At 41.8% G+C, this 22,849-nt stretch overlaps 1 protein-coding gene across 6 annotated transcripts; it reads left to right on the top strand.

Moving 5' to 3' along the window:
- Nucleotides 1–265: 265 nt before the first annotated feature.
- LOC123029277 (beta-1,3-galactosyltransferase 5-like) lies at nucleotides 266–22,817 on the top strand. 6 transcript variants are annotated; one of them, XM_044442051.1, is made up of 8 exons: nucleotides 266–464; nucleotides 6,739–6,819; nucleotides 7,178–7,411; nucleotides 10,220–10,345; nucleotides 11,380–11,423; nucleotides 11,528–12,306; nucleotides 18,449–18,559; nucleotides 20,040–22,817. In XM_044442051.1, the coding sequence occupies exons 6-8, from the start codon at nucleotides 12,115–12,117 to the stop codon at nucleotides 21,000–21,002; spliced, it is 1,266 nt and encodes a 421-aa protein (XP_044297986.1). In that variant the 5' UTR covers nucleotides 266–464; nucleotides 6,739–6,819; nucleotides 7,178–7,411; nucleotides 10,220–10,345; nucleotides 11,380–11,423; nucleotides 11,528–12,114; the 3' UTR covers nucleotides 21,003–22,817. The 6 variants fall into 6 exon arrangements, with proteins under 6 accessions (XP_044297986.1, XP_044297984.1, XP_044297985.1 ...); XM_044442049.1 differs by lacking the exon at nucleotides 11,380–11,423; XM_044442054.1 differs by lacking the exon at nucleotides 11,380–11,423 and having other exon boundaries at nucleotides 271–464; nucleotides 18,504–18,559.
- Nucleotides 22,818–22,849: the final 32 nt, after the last annotated feature.

Genomic DNA, 22,849 nt, shown 5'->3' with positions numbered 1-22,849 from the left:
GTTGGGTGTATTTTGTAACTATCTCGTTTTTCTAACAGAAGCAATACTTTGGGAAGCCATTCAGGTCTGTCAGATAATTAAGATGTCGATGCTCTTTAGCAATAGCTGAACGTGTATGGGCTTTTTTCCTTGAGTATGCAGGGAGAACATTTGTAGACAGTTCCTAACTTCCCTTTTCCTGCCGTCTACACTGCAGTGGCACTTGTCTGCTTGCTACCTGCGGGTATTGAAACGGGAAAGGGAGGCAGAGCCCGGCCTTCTGGACGGAGCTTCTCACCCCTCCCAGCCAGGAGAGCTTAGTGAGCGTGTCACCGACCAAACCGGTCTCTCGGATGCCACGGGGAGCATCTGGGAATGAACGCGAGAAAGACGAATGCTGCTCTAGAGAGAAAGCCCTGAGACAACTCGCTGGAGCTTTCAGGCAACATGGCTAGGAGAGCCGAGGATGCATTGCAGAAGAAGGGGTAAGGGAACTCGGGGATTTGTGCGCGCGTGTCTGGGAAGGCAAATTGACATTAAACAACTCGTACAAATCAACCACAGTTTTCGGGGACTATGAATGCATAAGTTAGTAGGGGTCACGCTACCTAGGAGGGGTCAGAGCGGTTTCTTCCAGCTACAGAAAATGAAAGGCATCACCGGGTTCTTTCAAAAGCGGTAGTCAGGACTGGGCGAACTAGACGCGTTACTACGGGACATTGCTCCGGTGCCTTGAGTAGCGGCGTAGTAGCGGGAACTAGTGGCAGTGCTGCCTCTTGGGAGACAGCTTGCGGGAGCAAGAAAAGCTGCACCCACGGAAAATTCTCTGTTCTTCCAAACTGTTCCAAAGACAAAATCCTGGCTTTCCGTTTCAGCCGGTCAAACGCCGACTCAGGACCTAAACCTGCACATGCCTACTCATGCAAGCAACTCGCTTCACATAAAATATATGTGTAAAATAACCCGCAGCCTGATCCGTGTATGTCCCACTTTGATCGGGGGGGGGGTTGGTCCTAGATAAAGCCAAACGAAACATGAAGACAGTATCCAACATTTAAATAAATAAATGAATAAATGCCCCCCTCCGCCTCGCACACATACAGGAACAGTATTTTCCTCTTTTGCATCAGCACTACTTCAGAGCTTCTATTTGCTCAAGATGTGGTTCCGGTAAAGGTACCGTTCATACATTCACCGAACTTCAGCCGGATAGTACAAGGCAAGTGACCTAGATGGAAACGTTTTCGGTATTTGCAGAGGCGAATAGAGAGTGGACGGGGGAGAGCTATTGTTAGGTAGGTCCTTAACATTGGTCTTCGATGCAAAATGTTTAGCAGACCTGAGGGTGTATGCCTGGTAAAAGTGTAATCAAGGGTTACACATGCTGGCTTTTTTTGAGGGGGGAGGGGGGAGCGTTGTGCATGCAGGAACTATCTGGCGGGGTCTGGGTTCAAGAGAAAGAGTGGACATGATCAGAGAACAAACACAGCAAGAGCTCCGAGTGTGGATGTTTCCAGTGCATTTCCACCTAGAGATGTAGGGCTCAGTTCAGTAGGTATTATGGACTAATCCTGCTTCCAGGGCATGTTCTGTGTCCTAGTAGCTCATGAAGTTACAAGTAAACCTCAAGTACTCTTTTTCATGTATATAGGTGGGCATGCACCCGCGCGCACGCGCACACACACACGCGCAAGATCCTTTGTTTTATGATCTAAACAGTTTCCTGGAAAAGTAGTGCAGCTTTTCTCTCTCTCATAAATTCATATTATAAGTTGAAACATTAAATACCATGGCTGTAAGCAATCCAAAATACCCTTACAAGCGAATGAGACCCGCTGGACTTAACGAGATGTCCTTCTGCTTATAGTCACAATATTTTGACATGTTTGCAGAAAAATGCTAGCACTTTCTCACACTGTCAAAGTGCCTTTGAGCTCCTCTCTCAGGAAAAGTGTAAGAGGAAATGAGTAAAGTTGCATCAAAAGCTATAAATATGTTTACTTTAGTGCCAGGGTCTCCAATGTTGCATCTTTGGGCACCTCTCTTGATGCCCACCTGATTGTCTGATATAGTTGCGTATGCACAACAGATATTCCTGATATATATATATATATATATATATATATATAGAGAGAGAGAGAGAGAGAGAGAGAGAGAGAGCAAGCATGGATGGTCATGTTTATTTTTATCTTTTTAAACTCAGGCTGACATGTCACAAAGTGAGTTGCGAGGCTTCACCACCCTCCCTGTCCCCATGAATTCCTTGAGTCCCCATTGGCATTCTTGGTCCAAGTCACTTGTTTTTAAGCCTCATCAGTTTGTGCAGAAAACTGTAGGTCATCATCATCATCATCATCATCAATAATTTTATTGCTATACTGCCCAATAGCAGAAGCTCACTGGGAGGCTTAGAACCGGAGGAAATTTTGTGTTTTGCAACTCAGTCCTTCTACCTGTTCTTGGGTAAGTTACTTTCCTTTAAGCCTCACCAGTTTGCCTTCCAAAAAATTGGCAGCCATTTTGTGACTGCACTTTCAATTGTGCCTACTGACCCTAAAAGGTTGTGCTGCCACCCACAAACATCAAACTACAGCAATAGTGATAAGAGTTTTGGTTCTTTCTAACCTCTTGAGTGAAACAGAACCTGGTAGTGCAAATTCTAAGCCCAATGCAGTTCACTGTTCTCTTGCTGCAGTTTGGAAGAGGTTGTGGTCAGGAGAGAGGGGCTTAGGGCAGCCCAGCAGTGTGGATTACACCTAGTACTGCAAATCAAGCTCTGAGTAGTTTACAAGGATCCTACAGTCTTTTCCAGAAGTCTTAGACCCATATTAGTCCCAGGCTGGAGCTGTGAGGGATTTTATATTTATGGTGATTTAATTCCATTAAGAAAAATGTATTATTTCCTTTTATATCCATTTATTTTGGAGAAATTCACATTAAAAATAAAAAGAAGGGAGTAGCTTACAGGAGACCTGCAATATAATGCACTGTATATATTGCTAATTTTGAAGGCCAGGTGGGGCTAAAGCTGGTTTGGATTCCCAGCCAAACCTCCCTGTGCCTCTCCGATTGTATGAGAGTTTGTTTTATGCCCCTCCAGGCCTCTTCTCTGGCCAAACCACAGTCTCATATGCATGCAAAACCCTCATACTCTGTTGACTTGTGCATTGTCTGTTTTCATGTTAAATATTAACTTTATTTTGTGCATGAAATAAGATCCAAACTAGTGCTGGGACACCTATCTTTGAAGCTAACTTTCCCACACAGGCTCAGGTGATGTGTATGCCGCCTAGGCTATGCTGCAATATTGTTTTTTTTGGAGTTCCTAGTTCACTGGATTGGATGCGAATCATATTATTTATGAAGCCAAAAAAGCACCCCAAGGTTTGCAAAAGCTCAGCAAACATTTTTAGTAACCCCCCTCCCCCCCCACACACACGGCACTGGCAGGGAACCTCAGGCCAGGAAGCCAAGTCCAGCCCACCTGGGGTCTCAGTCTGCCTCTCCCAGCTTCCCTCGTTAGCCACAGCCCTTTTCCTCAGCCACCAGTCATTTTGTGGTTTTCTAGCTTTTGTGCACTTTTTCTCATTCTAAAATGGAAATGTCTCCTAGCTTCTGACATCATGTTTTCCCGAAAATAAGACTGGGTCTTATATTAACTTTTGCTCCAAAAGACGCATTAGGGCTTATTTTCAGGTGATATCTTATTTTTTTCTTATGAAAGCCATAAGATTCTTGCCCTGAGAGTCCTCCACGAGTCCTTTTTTGTGCTCGATGGAATAGCTCTGTCTCTTTGCACCCATCTTGCATTTTGCATCCATGCGTTAAGTACATCCATTACAACACATGACCTATTGACGTTATTCATGTGTTGTGTCTGTCTTCTGACTGGTCATTCAGCAGTACGTCTCGCATTCATCTGTTTACACAGGCAGTTACCTCTTGTCCAAAGGTACCCACTTGGGTATTTATAAATACTTAATTATAATGTATATCATCATTTAAGTATTAATGTCAATAATGTTATTCATTTATATTTAATCATATATTAACATTATTTTCCTTTTTCTTTTTCCTTCCTTTTCATTAGTTTTATGAGTGTTATAATTATTATAATTATACACAATTTTATAATTCAATACGTCTATTGTGTGTTGCAGTGGACGTACTACTATGTTTCCCCTTCCAGCTGGCTGATGATCTTAACGGGGGCTTATTTTGGGGGTAGGGCTTATATTACGAGCATCCTGAAAAATCATGCTAGAGTTTATTTTCGGGGAAACATGGTAGGTAGAGTTCTAAGCCACAACATGCTGGTATTTGGATATATTTGGCCTTAGCCTTGCGCATGTATGTATGTATGTATGTATTTTAAACATCTCTATCCTGTATTATATTCAATCAGGAACTATTGATGACTTACTGAAAAAAACAGAATAACAGTAACAGAAAAGCAAAATCCATAACAGCACTTGAATAAATCATAACTTACAATATAGATAAAATATGCAGTAAAATCATTCTAATTATTAATATACTGGGCAAAAAAACGGTTTTGCCTGGTGCAAAATGAAGAAAGCGTTGGTACCAGGTGCACTTCTCTGGTGAACAGATTCGATTGTTGGGAATGGAATCCCAACTATGTTGGGAAGCGCCTGCTTAATGCTAATTGAGAAGGCCCTTCCCCAAGTAGCCATGCTCCTAACCTCTTTCAAAAAGAGCTCCGGAAAAAGACCTCAGCAGATGATTTTTTTATTTTTTTAATTTATTTATGGATTTATATCCTGCCTTTTTCCTACAAAGGGCTCAAGGCAGCTTACATCATCTCTCCTCCTCCATCTTATCCCCACAACAACAACCCTGTGAGGTAGGTTGGGCTGAGAGTCTGTGACTGGCCCAAAGTCACCCAGTTGGCTCCATGGCTGAGTGGGGACTCGAACCCAGATCGTCTGAGTCCCAGTCCCACGCTCTTAACCACTACACCACATGATCTTATGGTTTGGGCAGGTATATATGGAAGGAAACATTCCTTCAGATATCTAGGCCCTAAACCATTTAGGGCCTTATATGCCAGCATTAACACCTTAAATTGGGCGCAGACTTCAGTTGGTAAGCAATGAAGATGGTAAAGGATCAGCATTATATGATCTTGTCTGCCAGTGCTAGTTAGCAGCATAGCTGCTCTATTCTGTACTAACTGAAATACCCGGAGTGTTTTCAAGGGTAGCCCCATGAAGAGCACATTAAAATAGTCCTAGTGGTAGGTGACCAGAGTATGGACTGCCATTGCTAGGCTCTGCTTGTCTAGGTAAGGACATAGTTGATGGACTAGTAGAAGCTAGTGGAAAGTGTTCCTTGCAACAGCAGGCACCTGAAATTCCAAGGGTAGCTCTGGGTCAAGAAGCACTCCCAAATAATGCATCCTGTCACTTAGAGGGAGGGCAGCCCCAATCAGAACAGGGCAAATACCACTCACCCTAGCGACAGCACCTCCATCTTATCTGGATTAAGCTTCAGTTTATTGCCCCTCATCCAGTCCATCACTCCAACCAGGCACTGATTCAGAACTATCTCTGCGTCAACTGGATTAGATGAGAAAGACAGGTAGAGCTGGGTGTCATCAGCATACTGGTGATGCCTCAGCGCAAACCTCCAGATGACCTCTCCCAGCAGTTACATGTAGATGTTGAACAGCATGGGGGATAAAAAGGAATGCTGCAATACTTCATGGCATAATTGCTAGGGTGCAGAGTCATAATCCCTCAGCACCACCTCCTGGAATCAGCCGGTCAGCCTTTTTGCCTTTCACCTCACTCACCACTGGAATGTAGTCCTGAGAACTTCTCCAAAATGGAATTCAGCTCGGGGGCTGAAAGAGAACCTGCACTCCTGCCTTGAGGAATGTGAAACTCCCAAACAATCCAGAGGAAGCTGTACACCATCAGGAACCTAGAATACTGTTTGGAGAATAATGGAAAACAAAGTGGCAGAGAGAATTGGGTGGAACTCTGTGGAGGAGGGCGTCACTGAATGACTGGAACAGTGAATGGATGGTCACATCCCATTTTCCTGCTTTATTTCCTTTTGCTGAGCCAATAATTATTTAGTGGCTTCCTGGCTTTTGTGCAGTTTTGCCCATGCTGAAAGGGAAAATGCCCCACCTATGGCTTACTGATTGGTAGGAAGAGCTTTCCACGACAATTCTGGCATGTCTCTTAGTGGAATGCAGCCCCTGAGAGTGTCACTGAAATTGAATTCAGTCCCCAGGTTGAACATTCCTGACATAAGGATATGCCTTTTTGGTTTGAATAAGGATAACAAAATGTGATACAAGCATTAATTGCAGCACTTTGATATTAAGAAGAATTTGAGTAATGTTTCTCACTACCATAAGAAGAGATGTTGCTGGATGAGACCAAAGTTTCCATCTGCTCTGGCACCCTGTTTCTAAATGTCGAAAGGAAATAAAAAGTAGATACCAGATTAGGATGTAATGCCAGAACCCGGCAATCCAGTTTTGTGCTGGAATGTGGGATTTTTCATAGAGAGTTTCAATGGCAGAACATACATGAGCAGGTCTGCCATAACAGTTTTTGTGCAGTAGCCAGCTAATCACCTCGCCTCTAAGCTCAGAAGCAGGGACTGCTGTTTGGCCCATTTCTTGGTACGGGGACATGTACTGCCTCTGAAACAGAGAGATTCTGTTCGTCTGCCTGGATTTGGTACTGTTTGTTTACAGCATTTTATCTCTTTTTTCAGATAACTGTTGTCCCCAAAGTGGCTCCTTTCAATTGAAAAAATATTACGATGAACCTGCCTGCATGCTTACAAACTAAAATAGTAAGACAAACAAGGGAAAGGGAGTGGAAGGAAAAGGAAGGGCAGGGCAAGCAATTCTGCAAGGCTAGAACAATCTGGGTAGCCCCTCATAGAGCATGGTGGTTCTCCATGGCATAATCACTATGGCACAGAACCATGGTCCCCCAGCACCACCTTCTGGAATTGGCTGGTCAGGTAGGAGTAGAAGCACTGCAAAGCAGTGCCTCCATCTCCCAACTTGACGAGCTGATCCAGAAAGATACCATGGTTGATCGTATCAATAGCTGCTGAAAGGTCCAGGAGAACCAAAGGTGACTGTCTTACTCCCAGCAAAGGTCATCCTACAGGGTGATCAAGGTAATTTCTGTTCCAAAACCAGGCCTGAAACTGGACTGAAATGGATCCAGATGGTCAGCTTCCTTGAAAAGTGCCTGGTGTTGTCCAACCACTCAAGCACCTTGCCCAAAAAAGGGATGTTGGCCATCAGTCTATAATTGGCGAGATCTTCTGGCTCCAGGTTCACCTGCTACAGGAGAAGTCTGACAACCGCCTCCTTCAAAGGGGTGGGAACCTGGCCCTCTCTCAGAGAGCATTTAGAACTTCCTGGACCCAGGTATGTAATTCATCCTTGACTTTTGCTTTTCACTGCTGACAGACAAACAGGAGGGGATGTGGCTCAGTGGGAGAGCACCTATTCTTCAGGTATAGATTCCCTAGTTTAACACCTGACATCTTCAGGTAAGGCAGGGAAACCTGCCTGAAATCCCAGAAAGCTACTGCTGCCAGTTGACTTGGATAAAACTGGCCTAATGGACCCATGTTCTGGCTCAGTGGGAGGCAGCTTCTTATACAGAACGCCTTCTGACTTGTTGGGATGCCGTATATAAAGACCATATATTTAAACTATAGATGACATTCTCTGGCACTATCTACTGATTTTTTAAAATGTATTTTATTGTTTGTTTTTAATACTTGTTTTCTGTGTTGGGGTGTGACTGGACAACAAGATAGGGTTGATAAAATGGATACATAATATCAACTTGTCTTCTTAGAAAGGGTCACAGAGTAAACATGTTTTATTGAGAAATAATACAGAAGTGCTGCTACAGTTAAAAGATTTAAAAATCAGAAGGTGAACAATGGTATGATAACCTACTGAAAAAATCATAGAACCACATTTCCATTTCAAACAAATCCTAGCTAGGTGTATTTTGGATTTACTTTTAAGGATTCTTTAAAAAAAACTTAACATATACAAATACAAAGAAAAAAATGTAAAATAGAAAAAAACTAGTATAAACAGAACAAACTAAACTGGACAAAATAGACAAAAATGCCAAGGGAATTTTAAACTGATATAGCCTATATTACAACACACCAAACTCTCTTTTCCTATCTTCCCATGCTCTATGAAATTTTACAGAAAAGAAATAATTATTCTCTACAACAACAGATACTGTTTTCCTTTTTCTTTTCCAAACTCCTCTGAACTTCTACTAATCATGCTAAGCACAATAAAATTTCCATTTGTCATTAAATTCTTCTAACGGTCTTCTACTTGCATAGTTAGTTAGCTTTGCCATCACTGCATATTCTGCTGATCTATTTCTCCATTCTTCAATGGTTGGGGGCTTTGGTGATTTCCAGTTAGAAGCTATTGAGATTCTTGCTGCTGTAGTCATACACTTAAGTAGCTCTGAGATGTTTTTCAAAAAGGTCTCTGGGAAGATATTCAAAAGCACGTTTTTGGGACTCATAGGAAACTTTAGTTTAACTATTTTTTGCATTTCTGCATGTATCAATTTCCAAAATTGTTGTGTTACTCACATGTCCACCACATATGGTAGAAAGTCATCCTAAGGGTTCTTCTCTTTCTGAAATGAACACAGGATTGGGTATATTCTCTGCACCCATTCATAACACTGGTCTAGTGGCTGCTGATGTGATGGGACTACAGTATTAGCTTGTTCACTGGATATACATAAACACTTTATATCATCTCCAGTGTTTGAGCTGAAAAGCTGGAACAAAATACAATGTATCCAAAAGACTGTGTCATAGATTTACTGTAGCATCTTCCTGTGTAAACAGATGATCACAGGGAAATAAGTTTTTTTAAAAATCAAAACATTACCCGTTTTTTCCTAAAGTTATTCCAGGATGATATGCATTCTGTCTGAATACATAAGCCACTGTTTGTGCTCATGGGGCAAATCAAAGTTGGAGCTTCTGATCTTTCCGTTGGAAAGCTCAGCTGATGATCCATTGGGATTGATGCTGAAATTGCTGAGGTCGGTTAAGAGCGCTACCATATTTGGTATAAAGTGTCCTTGTGCCAAAAAACAAACAACAACAACAACAAAAAATCCTCTTGGAATTTTTAGTTGAGTTCTGAGAAAATGCATACCATATGCAAGAACAATATTTTGGTTTATCAAGGTTATGTCTTGAAATTAGTATAAATCATCTACTCCTTTTCATGCTTCTTAATTATTTTGCTTCAAGGCAAATAAAGACTCATTTGCATAAGTCCCCCTTTGGAAATCTATTAAAGGTAGTTCTTATATATTTTCTTGAAAACAGAAACCAGTGACAATGTAGTAGGACTGGATCTTGGAGAAGTGGGGTCAAGTCCTAACAACTGTGCATTTACTGTAACCTTGAGCATATAACTGTTACTAACCCATATTACTAACCTGCAAAATAGGAATCCAGGGAACCAGGATTTCTTGAGCAAGGGAACAAGCCAGTAAGTCTTTAGTTAACTATAATTTCCTATTATGTCTAAGCCAAGAAACTATGGCTAAGAGCTTCTAAACAAGCCCTTATATTGAGCCAAATTTAAACAATAGCTTCATATCCTGGGTTGTTATCCTGGATATCCAAGTGGTATCCTGGTTCAAATGTAACAGGAAACTGTATTTCACTCTAGACTTGCTGGTTTGTTTGTTCACCTGTATGAAAAGAGATGTAAACCGACAGTGTGTGGAGCCATGAGGCTCATTCATAGTTCATTTTATTAAACTGAAGTACAACTGTACAAATATAGCCAGTGGGTGGATTTTTAAAAGTGAGCATAATTTTATCATTCAGACAGAATTCACATTATTAGTAAAGTTAATTAAGAAGGAACAGGGGGGGAAAGCTCTCACTGCTTGTTTTGCTGAATGGCTGCAGCCATTTAATTAACAGCCAAGTAGTAGAAACAAATATCCTGCCTGCTCACAGTTCACTGGTGATAGTTTGGAATACTATACATAATATAAAGAGATTATCCTATATAATCCCAGTTAGAGATGACTCAACTATTCAATTGAATATGTGTGAGTAATTGAATTGATTTTATGATCATGTATCTATAGTGGCTCCTGAAAATGACTCCCCAGAAAATCTAGTTGGTAACCAAAATTTTGTTTCTTAGTTTTTAGATTTCTCTTTGTCAGCTGGAAGCCATTAAGATGATACAGCCATCAGACCTCTTCATTCAGATCCAGAAACTAAAATACCCATGTAGGCTTAGCAATGCTCTTCCAACATGATCTACTGGGTAAGTTGGAATTCTTTGAAGCTGCTGCTGTAGTTATCCTCATTCAAATGGAACTGTACATGGATGCAAGTGGATAGCTAAAAACTTATATTTTGTAGGATAAGGGGTTTAATTACAATACTGCTTATGCAACACTGTTTCACAAATTGCTGTGGAAGTTGCAAGGGAAAATGGGTATTTTATAAGAAAAAAGACGCACTCACACACTTGTTATGGAAAGATCAGTATCCCAAGGACAGAAACTACAACCTGCACTGTCAATACAGGAACACATTTTATTAATTGTTGAACTGAAAGGCTGCCTTGCAAAGCATGTATATGTCTTGATTTTGGTTCACTTGGATAATTTTATCAAGGAATCTGTATTTATTGCATTTGCTCTCTTCTTCTCACAAGGAGCCAAAGGCAGCTTCCATGGTTCTCCTCCCCCCAGTTTTTGCTCACAACTACCATGTGATAGAGGTTAGGCTGAAAGATAATGCGTGGTCCCAAACCACCCAATGTACTACATGGCCAATAGCATCATCTCCATGTATGATGTCAAGTATTCAACATCAGAAATACGAATAATCAGCATAAAATACATATCACTCCGTTGGGGTTCGATGAAAAATTGGAAGAGTTTTCACAAAGGAAATAACTGGAAACTGTGGGGCTGTGGCAGCTTTTTAAGAAAATGGGGATTCCTTGCTTGCTGCAGTTTCTGAGTAAGTGTGCAAGTGATTAAATTAATGTACTGTTGGTAAGGTGGCTACTTTGAAGACTTCAACTTTTGTGCAATACATAACCTTGCTACTGCATCTAATTGCTTAAGAAGCCCTTCCTTCTGAAGTGTGGGATCATTGGGGTCAAATTTTTAAAAGGGGGGTGGCAGAGTAGTCTAAAAATGTATCATTCCTTAAAACAACAGCAACAGCAAATGTTTCATGTCACTCCTTCTGGGGATCAAAATCACACTCCTTTAAACAGCCTCCTATCCCTAATTTAAACACAGTGTATGTGTAAATACTGATACTGTATATGAAATCCACCAGTCCAAGAGCAACAGAGCGAGTCAGCCAGGACATCATGCAGGCAGGTGAGACAAATTTCCCATGTCTTAGTCCCAGGCTTTTTTCCTGCTTTCTGCTTATTTATTTGTTTGTTTGTTTGTTTGTAATTCATTTTTATACTGCTCCATAGCCGAAGCCCTCTTCTGCTATGAGGGAACACTGCACCATCGCTAGCAGAGCTGAAGAAAACAAGGAAACATACACCTAGGATGATTATCAACATGAGCCAGCTGCATCCGTCTCCCGGGATGCTTCTTATCAGCCAGCCCTAGTTGTGGGGCGGTGGAGTGGTGACACCAGTTGCCCTGTTGGATATAACAGAAGCTGCAAGATGTTATTTCTTTGCTACCTTCACTGCCTCTGAATTTAATTGACTAGTGGCATGCACTAGTCTTGGGCCACATCCACTGGGAGTTTTTCTCCGTCTGCACACAAGCTGCCCTCTGTTTTGCTTTGCTGTTTTTAGCCCTGGGGTATGCCACCGAGCTTTATGAACTCTGCTCTGGAGAGGGCACTCTGGAGCAATTGTATCAACCACCCTGGTCATATCTACATTGCGCAGTTCAGCCAGAGTTTTGACAGCCATATCAACCAGAAACCTCTATATGCAGCTCAGCTCAGCTGTTCAAGGTTGTCCAGGCTGGCACTTCGACTGCACTGTTACAGCAAGTGAATCAGCTGAACTATCCAGAATACAGGCTTGTCTATTTTTCCTGGATGAGTTTCAGATGGAATGGCTTGAGGACACTGACAAGTGCTTCGACAGGTTCATGCAAACACTTCCATATTGGATCTTTTCTCCTCTTGGTTACAAAAACTGGCAGGGATGGAACAGCTGGCTGGAGCAGGAAGGTGATTGATATCTTTTTGCAAGAAGGAGTAGTCCTAGCCTACATGAAAGAGACAAAGGTAAGACCACTCATGAAACCTGAATAATGTTAGCTGTTGGCCAATGTTCCTTTCTTGGGCAAGGTCTTTAAGTGGGTGATTACTAGACAGCTCCAAATGTTCTTGAATGGGGTAAATTATCTGGATTCTTTTCATTTTGAGTTCAGGCAAGGCTCTGGCACTGAAACAGCCTTATCTGCTCTGTATAACCTATCTTCAGAGAGAGACAAGGTGTGCGTGACCTTGTTGATTCTCCTTGATCTCCTGCCTGCTTTGGATACCATTAATTGCTGTGTACTTTAGAGACAACTGTCTGAATTTGGGGTTGGAGGTACTGCATTGCAGTGGTTTTGCTGCTACGAGGGTGGTCAGCTCCAGGACACGATGTTTAAGGAATATTGTTCAGCCATGTGGATTTTCCAGTATGGGATTCCACAGCGGTTGGCTTTGTCCCTGAAGTTATTTAACATCTACATGAAACTGCTGAGTGTGGTCTTTCAGAGACTGGAAATGTGTTATCAGTATGCTAATAACACAAAGTTTCCTGCCTGTATGCATTTTTGTTTTTTGACAATAGAAGAATATATCACTTTTACAGGAACATGGACAATTTACCCTGATCTTCAGGTGTCTACTTGTCTATAAATGAAGTTACTACATAATTTTTGGATGCATTTATTTGCAGTGCTTCTTTATTTGAAGATGCTACTGTTAACTCTTTGTGTTAATCATGGTGTTAGGGAGCAGCAAAAAGTTGGCTTCTGAATTGAGATGGGCCATAAAAACTACTTGAACTTTGATCCGTATGGACCTCTTCACTTACATCCATGAAGCATTTTCTAACATTTGCAGAAACTTCTTACATGATACAAGAATATGTTTTGTAATCCCACTAGCATTTGGAAAGACATATTTCACTTGAAAGTATTTAGGAACTGTACTTTTTGCCTCAGAAGAACTTGTCTCCATGGTGGTAACGTCTCCATCTCAGATGTTAGCCTTACCATTTTGTTGTGCAGGGAGAAAGAAAAAATAATTTAGTGGATAGCAAGGTAAGGGAATGGATGAGGGCCAATAAACTGAAACTCAACCCAGACAAGATGGAGGTCCTGTGGGTTGGCGGATCGGGTTTCGGAGAGGGTGGATTTGACCTGGTCCTGAATGGTGCAACACTCCCTCTTAGGGATAAGGTCCGCAGCTTAGGAGTACTCCTCGACCCGGAGCTTTCTTTGGAAGCTCAGGTGACAGCGGTAGCGAGGAACGCCTTCCTTCAGCTTCGGCTGATTAATCAGCTGCGCCCCTACCTGGAGTACGACTGCCTGGCAACAGTGACACATGCGCTGGTGACTTCCCGCCTAGACTTCTGTAACGCGCTTTACGTGGGGCTTCCCCTGAAGACAGTCCGAACACTTCAATTGGTGCAAAATAGAGCTGCCAGGTTGCTGACGGGGACGGGGCGTTATGCTCACATGACTCCAGTCCTCCGTCAGCTTCACTGGCTTCCCATTGAAGCCCGGGCCCAATTCAAGGTGTTGATTATGGCCTATAAAGTCCTAAACGGCTTGGGTCCTGGCTACCTGAACGAGCGCTTACGTCCGTATATGCCCGACCGCCCTTTGAGATCTGCGGGAGAGTCCCTTCTCCGGGAACCCTCCATGAAAGAAATTAGGAGAGTAAGTACCCGGAGGAGGGCTTTCTCTGCGGTGGCGCCCAACCTATGGAATTCACTCCCCAAAGAGGTCTGCCTGGCACCGTCGTTACTGGTTTTTTGGCGCCAGGTAAAGACCTTTTTATTTAAACATCATTTCAATTGTTAAAACATATGATCTGGCCAGGGCAACTTCTTCTTCCTTCTCTTTCTCCCCCTATATTTTTATTTTATACTAATAATTTTAATTTTATATTTGTAAATCAATGTATTTTTTGTATTTTTATATTTAATGGTAATTTATTATGTACTATTGTATTTCAATGTATTTTATCATGTTGTAAGCCGCCCCGAGGTTTCGGCAAGGGGCGGCATAGAAATGTAATAATAATAATAATAATAATAATAATAATAATAATAATAATAATAATAGTAAACACTAAGGTATAATTTGGGTAGGGGGTTGCAATAAAGCATCAAATTAGTAGGAATTACTCAAGGGTTAGGAAGATAACCTATGAGTTTAAAGCATGATACAATTTTCACCATGCAAATAAATGGGAACTCTTACTTTTCAAATATGTACACTTTCAGTTCTTTTCTGCTGTTCTGTACTTTCAACTAGTTCTTTGAAGCCTAATGAAGAGGACAGAAAGAGATTGTCCAACTATACCAAGGAGAGGAAGTCCACCAGCAAAGAAGAAACTGAAACTGTTTTCCTTCTCCTGTGGCAATTGCAGTGATCCCTTAAAGGCAGGAAGGCATTTTGCGCCTGCATTTGACACTCCTCTCGGTTTACAAAGGAAGGCTTGCTTGTCCTCAATGCACAGGAAGTGTAATCATCTGATAATGTACATAGTCTTCCATGGAAATCTATTGCATACCTTTAGAAAACATTTTTGGGGAGTAAATATAAGAACACTTTGTCTGAAAAACTGTGTTCATCATCCTGAAAGAAAACATTCTATAATCCACATTACAGTTAGTAAGAGTTAGTTAAAATGCTGATACATTAGGTGCTTTGGCCCTGCCTTTTGCTTTTGTCCCTGAGTACCACAGGAGTGCAGCCTCAAAAGCTTCTCTAGCTTTATTTATTTATTCATTTGGAATTTTTGTATGTCTCCCCATTCGCATAAGCTTTGGGACGGCTTCCAACATAATAAATAAACACTCATATAAATAAACATATAAATAGATACATCTGGATTCACCCTGGCTATAAAAATTTTAAAACCAATAAATAATATTAACAATTCTTAAAAATTGTTTAAATAACATGAAATTTAGTTCCTGTGCTAACCACTTTCATGTGTACTTAGAACCATTTCCCCTTCTTTTTGGGCTTTTACAATGCCTAAACTTTTCTTTGTATTGTATTTATATTATATTCCTTTTACATTTTCTGGACAAAGTTCAGCATGCCCAAAATAGCATATTCACAATTGACATGCAGCACCTGCGGGCAGTTGGATTGCTGCTGCTTTCAAGATAACCTCTTTCCCTGTCTTATGTCTTATCTCAACCGATGCTGAAGCCAGTGTCAAGTGAAAACCGAAGCAGGGCCCTTGTAATAGAATCCCACATGGGACTGCTGGCCTTGATAACTGAAGGGTATACAGCAAGCCAGAGCAGGAATAACCATCTGTGGTTCTTTAAGTCTCTGTGTCAGAGTCTGCCACAACTGTTGGCTAAGTTCATCAGCTGTTTCTGGTAAATAAAACAGCTAGGCAAAAGCTCATAAGGAGTTCTTCAGTTTCACACAAAAGGTGAGGGTAGTTTTTAATTGACTTCTTCGGATGGAACACAGCATAGGCACTAATGTTGTGACATTATCCCTTATCAGTTCTACCAGCTATACAAAAGGATTGCTATCAAAATATTCAGAAGGCATCCATTGTGAATGTTAATCCAATTGCTGATTGGATCAGCAGTCGGGTTTCAGTTTGAGCTGATCTTTACAGCAGGCATGGTATCCCTGCTATCATTCCTACAAAGATCACCTCCCTGAAAGCACTTTTTTTTTTTGGATTTCAAGGGATGTTTTTATTAGCCCAATGAGAACTTCCCTTGAAATGCAAACATTTCAAACCAATTTTATTTATTTATTTAGAGAACTATGCTGCCCCATTCGCCGAAGCCTTGGGGCGGCTCACAATCATAAATAAATAAACACAATATAAAACAGTATAATTTAAGTCACCCTGGCCAAAGAATAAAATAAATAAATAGTATTAACAATTAAAATAACGTTTGAATAAAAAGGTCTTCGCCTAGCGCCAAAAATCAAATAACGATGGCACCAGGCGGACCTCTCTGGGGAGCGCATTCCATAAATTGGGTGCCACCACAGAGAAAGCCCTCCTCCGAGTACCCACCCTCCTAATATCCTTCACGGAGGGTTCCCGGAGAAGGGCTTCTCCCACTGATCTCAAGGGGCAGGTGGGCGGGCATATATGGACGTAAGCGCTCCTTCAGGTTCAATTTGGGGCAAAATAGTTTTCATGCAAAAAACGTAAGCCCCTCCTGTAAGATTGTAGTTATAGCTGATAAGGTATATCGGCACAACCTGATAGAAAGTGCTCTGTGCCTCCCGTCTACCGTGCCTCTAGTGACAATGCTGGATCCAAAAGCACCCCCAAACTATGGAACTGAACCTTTAGGCAGAGTTCAACCTTCTCCAGAAGAGCTTAACATCACTTATCTGGGCAGGTGAATCACTCATAACAGTGCCTCCATCTTGTCTGGATTGAGTCTTCATTTATTGGCCCTCATCCAGTCTATTATTATCCCCATTCAGAAGAGCCATTGCCTCAGCTAGCTTTGAGGAAGAGAAGAGATAGAGTTGGATGCCATCTGCATATAGATAACACCTCAGTCTACATCTCCAGATAAGCTTCCCCAGCAGTTTTTTGTAGATGTTGAACAGCATGAGGGCTAAAGCTGAGCCCTGTGGAACCCCCTCACATATCTGCCAAGGGATAAAGCAATAATCCCCCAGTACTGCTGGAATTGGTCATCCAACTATGAGCAGAAACCCTACCATGCAGTGCCTCCAACTCCCAACCTAGTCAGCCTATCCAGAGGGTTACCATGGACAATGTTATCAAAAGCTGTGAAGAGGTGCAGGGAAATCAGCCAAGTCACATTCTCCCTGTCCCTCTCCCAGCAAAGGTCATCCAGTGAGATGATCAAGACAGCTTTGGTTCCAAAACTAGGTCTAATGCCCAACTTAAATAGATCTAGTTAATCTGTTTCATTCAGGGTTGCCTAGCATTGACCAGCAACTATGTGCTCAAGCACCTTGCTCAGGAAGGGAATATTGGGTACTGTCCTATAGTTATAGTTAGTCAGATCCAGGTTAGACTTTTTTGTAGAAGTAACCTAATTATCATCTCCTTTAAAGAGAATGGCACAACTCCCTCCCTCAGGATACAGGAGAATTTGCAGCCTCCTGTATCCTGCCTGATAGTCCCTCCCTATTAGAGGCAAGAAGTCATGAAGGACAAGGATCAAGCAAATTGGTGGTTATCAGATGTGCCTGAGCACCTTGTCCACATCCTCAGTCCTCAACAGCTGAAACCTAATAAAACTGGTCCAGATGCTGGGTCACTGTACTAATGGAACTGCATTAATTGTGGTGTCCAGTTAGTGACAGATAGAACTCCGTCTTTGCCATCCGCACCACCACAGAATAGGCTTGATAAGGAGTACTAACCTGTGTTCAGTCAGATTCAGCGTTCTTTTTTCTCCATCTGTGTTCTAGCCATCTATCTTTTTGCTGCTTTGCTCTCATCTCAAGTGTGTACTAAGTTGCTGGCTGGGTTCTGCGCCGAAGAAGAGGGCACTTGGATGTGACTGTGTCTACCACCCAAGTCATCTCTGCATTCCATAGAGTAACTAGGGGTTTGACAAGAGCAACAGTCATACCATCGGGAAACTCTCCCAGAGCCTTCTAGAATCTATTGGAGTCCTCGGCATCCATTAACTTTTGTGGGCAGATCATTGTGAAAGGTCTCCTACCTTGCAGCAGAGAAAGGCTGCTGAGAGTCTAAATCTCATTAGGAAGTGATCCATCCAGGACAATGATCTAGATGTTAAGTCTTCTAGTTTCAGGTCACCATTCTCTTGCTTAGTCAAAGATAAGCAGACTGAGACTATGTCCTCTTCACATGTGTTGGATAATGACATGTGGCAACAGCCTCATGATTGTCATGGCATCCATGAAGACTCGGATTGCCTTAGATTCAGCAGCCTCATAAACTGAGATACCCAACACTGTTTTCTTTGCCCCCACTCCCCCGCCCCACCCATGGAAGCTGATGTTGGAAATTCTGTCTAGATTAACCAGATAGAGACAATAATGAAGAAAAGAAAACCCCACAAACATGTGTTTAATTGGGATTCCTAACCCTAGGAAAAAGTGTTTAAGAAGTGGGTCAGTATCCATCATACATGGCTCTGTGCTGCTTGAAGTGTCTGTCATTTACGAATGCATGCACTCTTGTTGTTTATCAGGTTAGATTTCTATCTGGAATTCACTCAAATAATTTCTTGTTTTGGATTTCATCAGATGCCACCTTCGTACTGAAGCATTTTCTTGTCATGAAATTCAACCCTTCATTCAAGGTAGGAGAAGTTTTCTTAAGCATGCTACAGATTTTCCTCACCCATATTATAAGAAAATGTAGCTACTTCATCATACCGTCAACACAAATTCTTTATAATTTTGAGATAATAGGAATATTTCAATTAGGTACTAAAATGTTGTGATTTCAATTGTTGATGTATCCTTACCTTATGTTTCATTATTACAGAACAATATAAAAATAATGACTAATAAAAATAATACAAAACAGGTGCAACCCTATGCATATTTACATAAGTAAACATGGGTAGGATTGGACTGATAGTGGCTATGTTTATACATAACACTAAGGAATACCACAAAGTTACCTTTCTGACCTTGTGTCCTGTGTTCACCCATTAGCAAGGTACCTACTCCTGAGTAGTTTCCACAGGCCTCCAACTGGGGGCATGAATCCCATCAGTCCTGTGGCTGGGAACCAATCCCAGCATGCACCACTACTGCCTGCATCACCTGCCTTTCCCCCATTGGCTTACATGCTCCCCTGGGTGTGTTCTTAGCTGGCTATAGCTTGCTGCTCTGCTACTTTGCTCCTCCCCCACGCCAGCCTCATGAGGCACGCATGCGAGAGATGCCCCTCTCACAAGGAGCACACACGAGAAAGAGGCCCGTCTCGTACGGCGCACACGTGAAAGAGATGCCCATCTGGCAAGGCATGCATGAGGATGTCGTAGTAGCACGTGGTGAAGCAGTGATGGGGTGGAGCGGTGGAGCAGCAAGAGGGCAAAGTACTGAAGAGGTGAGGGGCAAGGAGGTGAGGTGGCAAGCATGGTGGCAGTGGAGTGGGTGAGCAGTGGGAGGTCCACACCAGGAGGAAGAGAGGAGTCATGCAGGCAGCCAGTCAGCACCCTGTCTACCAGCCACACAGCTGTTGCTTGGCAAACAGGGCAGAGGAAATGGTGGCTGCGGCGGCCACTCCTGCTGCTGAACGTGCTAGCCAAAACAGGGAATCCATGGAAAAACATGGTAACCAGCTTCACACTTAATGACAAATGAAATGTAGAAACCTTAGAATGAGCTATTGGTTTTTTATGGTGATCAATGGTAACCAAATGTGCCATGTTTCACCATGCTTCCAATATTCACACACAATGACAAGCCATTTCTGCACAGTTTGTCGTTATATGTGAACACAGACTCTGTTGGTTTTCTGTTAACATGTGTTGGGCTGATGACATGTTGAAACAGCCATGAAATATGGTTGTCATGGCAGTCATGAGGTCTAATTTGTTCTATTCTAAGTTTGATTTTTTAGCATTGTATTCCAGTGGGTAAAAAAACCTCCCACTGACTCAAGATTTTAACTGATCTGAATTACTACTGTTCATTACACATTACTACTCCCAAAGTAACCTAGGACTAGATTACATCAAATATTTTCATTAATCAGCACTCAGGTTGCTATACATCAGTGTGAAGGACTACATGATTTGGTGTAGCATTTACTTTCCTTTCTTTCAGATGGCTTCCAAGAGACTCATAAAGATGTGTTTTTTCGCCATGGCTTTAATCTCTGCTTTTTTCTGTTTGGTTATCACATTAACATCTTTTGAAAAATGCATATTATGTGATGTAAAAAATGAGGTTGTTTCCTTCAAAAGGGACAATGGGAATTTTTTGGAGCTGCCCAATATAGATTGTGGAAGGAACCCCCCATTCCTGGTTGTTCTTGTAACGTCATCTTATACACAGTCAAGAGCCCGGATGGCTATCCGAGAGACATGGGGCAAAGCAAAATTAATAGCCAACAAACGTGTTGTGACCTATTTTCTCCTGGGAACTACTTTGAATCATGGCAACCAGATCGCTGTTACTGCTGAGAGCCTGAAATATGGAGATATTATCCAGAAAGATTTTACAGATACCTATTACAACTTAACATTGAAGACTATGATGGGCATTGAATGGATTCACAAATTCTGTCCACAGTCCAGCTTTGTGATGAAAACAGACTCAGATGTGTTTGTTAATACCTATTATCTGATTGAACTTCTTCTAAAGAAAAACAAGACTACCAGATTCTTCACTGGCTTTTTAAAACTGAAGGAGCGGCCAATTCGGCAAGTGGGCAGTAAGTGGTATGTGAGTAAGGAGGAATATCCAGGAAACACATATCCACCTTTTTGTTCAGGGACTGGTTATGTGTTCTCAACAGATGTTGCTACTCAGGTGTATAATATTTCTGAAAGTGTGCCCTTTATTAAATTGGAGGATGTTTTCATAGGCCTGTGCCTTGCTGAGCTCAACATCCAACTAGATGAACTTCATTCAGAGCAAACATTCTTCCCACAGAGAGTCGAATTTTCTCCTTGCCGTTTTAAGAAAATTGCGACAAGCCATTTTGTCAGACCTCATGAGCTATTCATCTACTGGACTGCACTGGAGAGGTTCATGGATGAAAAATGCCCCAGTGGCTGGTGGTAGGCTTGAAATCTAAAATATTCTAAACAATAATATTTAATAGAGGTTTAATAATGATGCTACTAAGGTCTTGAATACTGAAATTCTTTCTTCAGTATGGATTTCAAAATTCATTTAGTTAAAGGAATGCTGGTAGCACTTTTTATCGTCTGATCCTCTGCATGTTTACTTAGAAATAAGTCCAACTGTTACTACCAATTGAATTAAATGGGACTTGAATTGTGACTTAAATTGATTTCAGCAGGAGTACAGTAACCATCCCCAACCTGGGCCCAATTCCTCAGCTAGTAGGCCCATTATGCATGCCTGTTGGCGGTGATAGGGAGCTGTGGACCAGCACACCTGGAGGTTGGAGATGGGTGGTTTACTTTAAGTATGATTAAATCTTGGCTCGATCTATAATGTACTGTCATAAAGGTAAGATATGCACAGGACTACTTCATAATGCTAGTTACCTGATGGGTGGACAACTAGTGGCCCTCCAAATGTTTTGGCCTACAACTCCCATCAACGCAGGCCAGCATGGCCTGTTGAGGATTGATGGCTATTACAGATAAAATATTTGAAAGGCCACAAGTTGCTTACCCCAGACTTAGATTCCATTCATTTCAAAGTGCCTACTCTAAGGAGGACTAACATTAGAGACGAGCCAGGTTTATCTACTGTTCACTTGGGAAAAAAACAAGTTGCATGAAAATTGTGTCAACTGAATCAGTGTCCTTGATATCAGGTGTAGGCTGACAGATGTTCTGAAGGAGGATGGATGTCCATCCAGTGTCAGCTGAACCACCCCCACCAATCCAGGCACATCCGCAGCTTCATTCCACACAGGATTCACTGTGGTTCACAACACAGGAAGCACAAACTGGATCCCAGGGCATGCTAAGGAATCTAACCTGGTGGGGTTGCACCAGCATTCTGTAAACCAGCCCTCCCAAGCTGGGGCCCTCCAACTGTGCTAGACTTCAATTCCTGGAATCACCCAGTACATCTGGAAAGGCAGGCAGGTTGGGAAAGGCTTCTGCAGATAAATCCCAAACCTACTCTAGTTGATCCCATTACAGTCCACAAGAACTGAACCCTGCTTGCTAGATACACCTTCAATTCTTGCAGTCTGACAAGGTGGGTAAGCAGTAACAGCGTTTCAGGCGCTGCCCTCTGAAAGTAGCTCCCTGTGAGCCCAGATAAACCACTCCTAAAAGTCAGAGGAATGCTGAGAATAGTCTTGGAGGCAGTATAGCAAACTGCAAGCAGACAAAACCTGTTGATGCCTCACTGTGGATGAGGAATTGGCTTTTTTAATCCCATCCCTAAATTACTGTTGTATGGGTACAAGCTTGCAATTTCCCAGTTTGGTTCCAGAAATTATAGTACCTTCAGTAACTCTGGGCATGACCCAGCCAAGTTAATCACAGTCAAGCCCCATGCATTTTAACTAGAGAGATTAACAGCATAATCCTACATATCTCTACTCAATGTTAAGTCCCACTGAATTCATTAAGGTTTCCAAGGGAAACTGGTATAGGTTTGTTCCCTAAAATTGTATCCTTAACTTTCTTGTTAAAATCAAAGTGCTGTAACATGCCTAATAATTTTTTCACAAATATTAGCTATGAACAGGCATTCCTGTATTATTTTTAATTGATACCTGGTTTAATTAATGGCTGGTGAAATCAATACAAAATATCAGAACTTTCTGTAAATTATCAAGGATAACTTGAAAAAAGGAGATGGTCATTTTGGATTAAAATACGTATTTGATTACATTGTAGTAGCAATTCAGAATGGTACAAATAAAGATGTTGGTTTGAAACTGTGTTCAATTATGCTAGATGTAAGTATTCATTAAC

This window comes from Varanus komodoensis, unplaced genomic scaffold, assembly GCF_004798865.1.
Source record: "Varanus komodoensis strain SLA01 unplaced genomic scaffold, ASM479886v1 scaffold4, whole genome shotgun sequence".
NCBI classification, from domain to species: Eukaryota; Metazoa; Chordata; class Lepidosauria; order Squamata; family Varanidae; genus Varanus; species Varanus komodoensis.
This window is presented reverse-complemented; position numbering and strand designations above follow the sequence as displayed.